At 47.8% G+C, this 1,947-nt stretch overlaps 1 protein-coding gene across 1 annotated transcript; it reads left to right on the top strand.

The window, feature by feature from the left end:
* Positions 1–362: 362 nt before the first annotated feature.
* Positions 363–1,721, top strand: rtn4r (reticulon 4 receptor; the record flags this gene model as incomplete). Its single annotated transcript, XM_083644120.1, has 1 exon — positions 363–1,721. The coding sequence occupies one exon, from the start codon at positions 363–365 to the stop codon at positions 1,719–1,721; it is 1,359 nt and encodes a 452-aa protein (XP_083500246.1).
* Between the last annotated feature and the right edge of the window lie 226 nt (positions 1,722–1,947).

Genomic DNA, 1,947 nt, shown 5'->3' with positions numbered 1-1,947 from the left:
TGTTATCCTTGGGGCAACAATATAAATAGCGAAACTTAATAATCACAAGCACAATAAGTACAAGCAAAGTTCACAAGAATAATGTACAATCTCTTTCATATCTATGTATAATTTCTTTGCAGCTACCACCTGTTGTATAACGGAACGTCTGATCCTCACATTAAGCTGTGTGATTAAACATCCAGAAAACAAATGCATATGAAAGCGTTATGCATGTTACATCCTGACCTGAATTCAACTATTTCTAAAGATTTGTGTGGGTTTATTAGAACTGTGACTGTGTATATTTGCATAGATTATACTAACCAACTCATCCCTTTCCCTCTCTGTGTCCACCAGGGGGCCGACTCCTGTTCCTGGTGATGTGGCTGAACCTGGTGCCTCAGACTGAGGGCTGCCCTGCCAAGTGTGTGTGCTACAGCGAGCCTCGGCCCACCGTGGCCTGCCAGCAGCAAGGACTCTTCTCCATCCCCACCGAGATCCCCGTGCGGAGCCAGCGGATCTTCCTCCAGAGCAACAAGCTGACGGTGGTGAGGTCCACCAGCTTCAGCTCTTGCCACAACCTCACTGTTCTCTGGATGTACTCCAACAACATCAGCCACATTGAGGCCGGAGCCTTCTATGGCTTGGAGAGACTGGAGGAGCTGGACATCGGAGACAACAGCAACCTCCGCACCATCAGCCCCACAGCCTTCCGGGGCTTAAAAAAGCTGCACACCCTCCACCTGCACAGGTGCGGCCTGTCAGAGCTCCCCGTCGGGGTTTTCCGAGGAATGTTCTCCCTCCAGTACCTTTACCTGCAGGACAATATCATTCAAACCCTGCATGATGACACTTTCCTGGACCTTGCCAATCTCACCTATCTCTACCTTCACAACAATGAGATCAAGATAGTAACGGATAACATGTTTAGAGGTTTGATCAATCTGGACCGGCTGCTGCTACACCAGAACCGGGTTATCTATGTCAAGGCAAGGGCTTTTACTGATCTGGGTAAGCTGAAATCCCTGTTCCTGTTCTTCAACAATCTTACCGTCTTGACAGGGGAGACCATGGACGCACTGGTGTCCCTCCAGTATCTGCGTCTCAATGGGAACCAGTGGATTTGTGACTGCCGGGCAAGGACCTTGTGGGACTGGTTCAAACGTTTCAAAGGTTCCAGCTCTGAGCTGGAGTGCAACGTTCCCGAGTTCCTGGCAGGGAAGGACCTGAAACGCCTGAAAAGTGACGACTTGGAGGGTTGCGTGGAAACGCCTCAAATCCAAACCAATGTCTTCAACGCCAAGGTACGCTCCGGGAAGTTCTCCTCCACAGAGAATCCACTGGGGGACGCCATTCCCAGATGCTGTCTTGGAGATAATGACAAGTCCTCCATCCTGTCGGGCAAGAGCCGCCAAATCACCAACAACCCCCTTAAGGAAAAGGAAAACATATCCAAGACTAAATATAAGGAGCCGGAACGAACGAAAAACGAAACCCGGAACAAGCAGAGTGATGGACCGCTGGGAACTTTGTCCAACACCCTAGATACGTCTTTGGAAAATCTAAACCCTGACCTTTTAGATAATCTGGAACCATCTACAGCTCCCAACAAAAAGAAAAAGAAGTGTTCCAAAAAGCCCAAATCAGACGCCCATTGTCTCAAAGGCCAGGGATCTACCCTGCAAGTGCTGAGCTTTCTCCTCATTGTCATGATCTGGATATCTCTAGCCATGTCTTAGGACACCTGATCACATTCTAAACACAGGACTCAAGATTGTTGATGCTCATGACAATGATACAAAAAGATGCACTGACATCTACAAACAGGAAGTGACTGAAAAGCAAGTTGGCCTGGAATGGGTTGGCCCGAAAATGGGTAAGAACTAACAATAACGAAGACGTTAGAGTACATTTAACAAAAATGGATGCCTTTACAGAACACTTCAGATCTAATGTATATAATGA

This window comes from Poromitra crassiceps (genome assembly GCF_964638095.1).
Source record: "Poromitra crassiceps genome assembly, chromosome: 10".
NCBI lineage: Eukaryota > Metazoa > Chordata > Actinopteri > Beryciformes > Melamphaidae > Poromitra > Poromitra crassiceps.
This window is presented reverse-complemented; position numbering and strand designations above follow the sequence as displayed.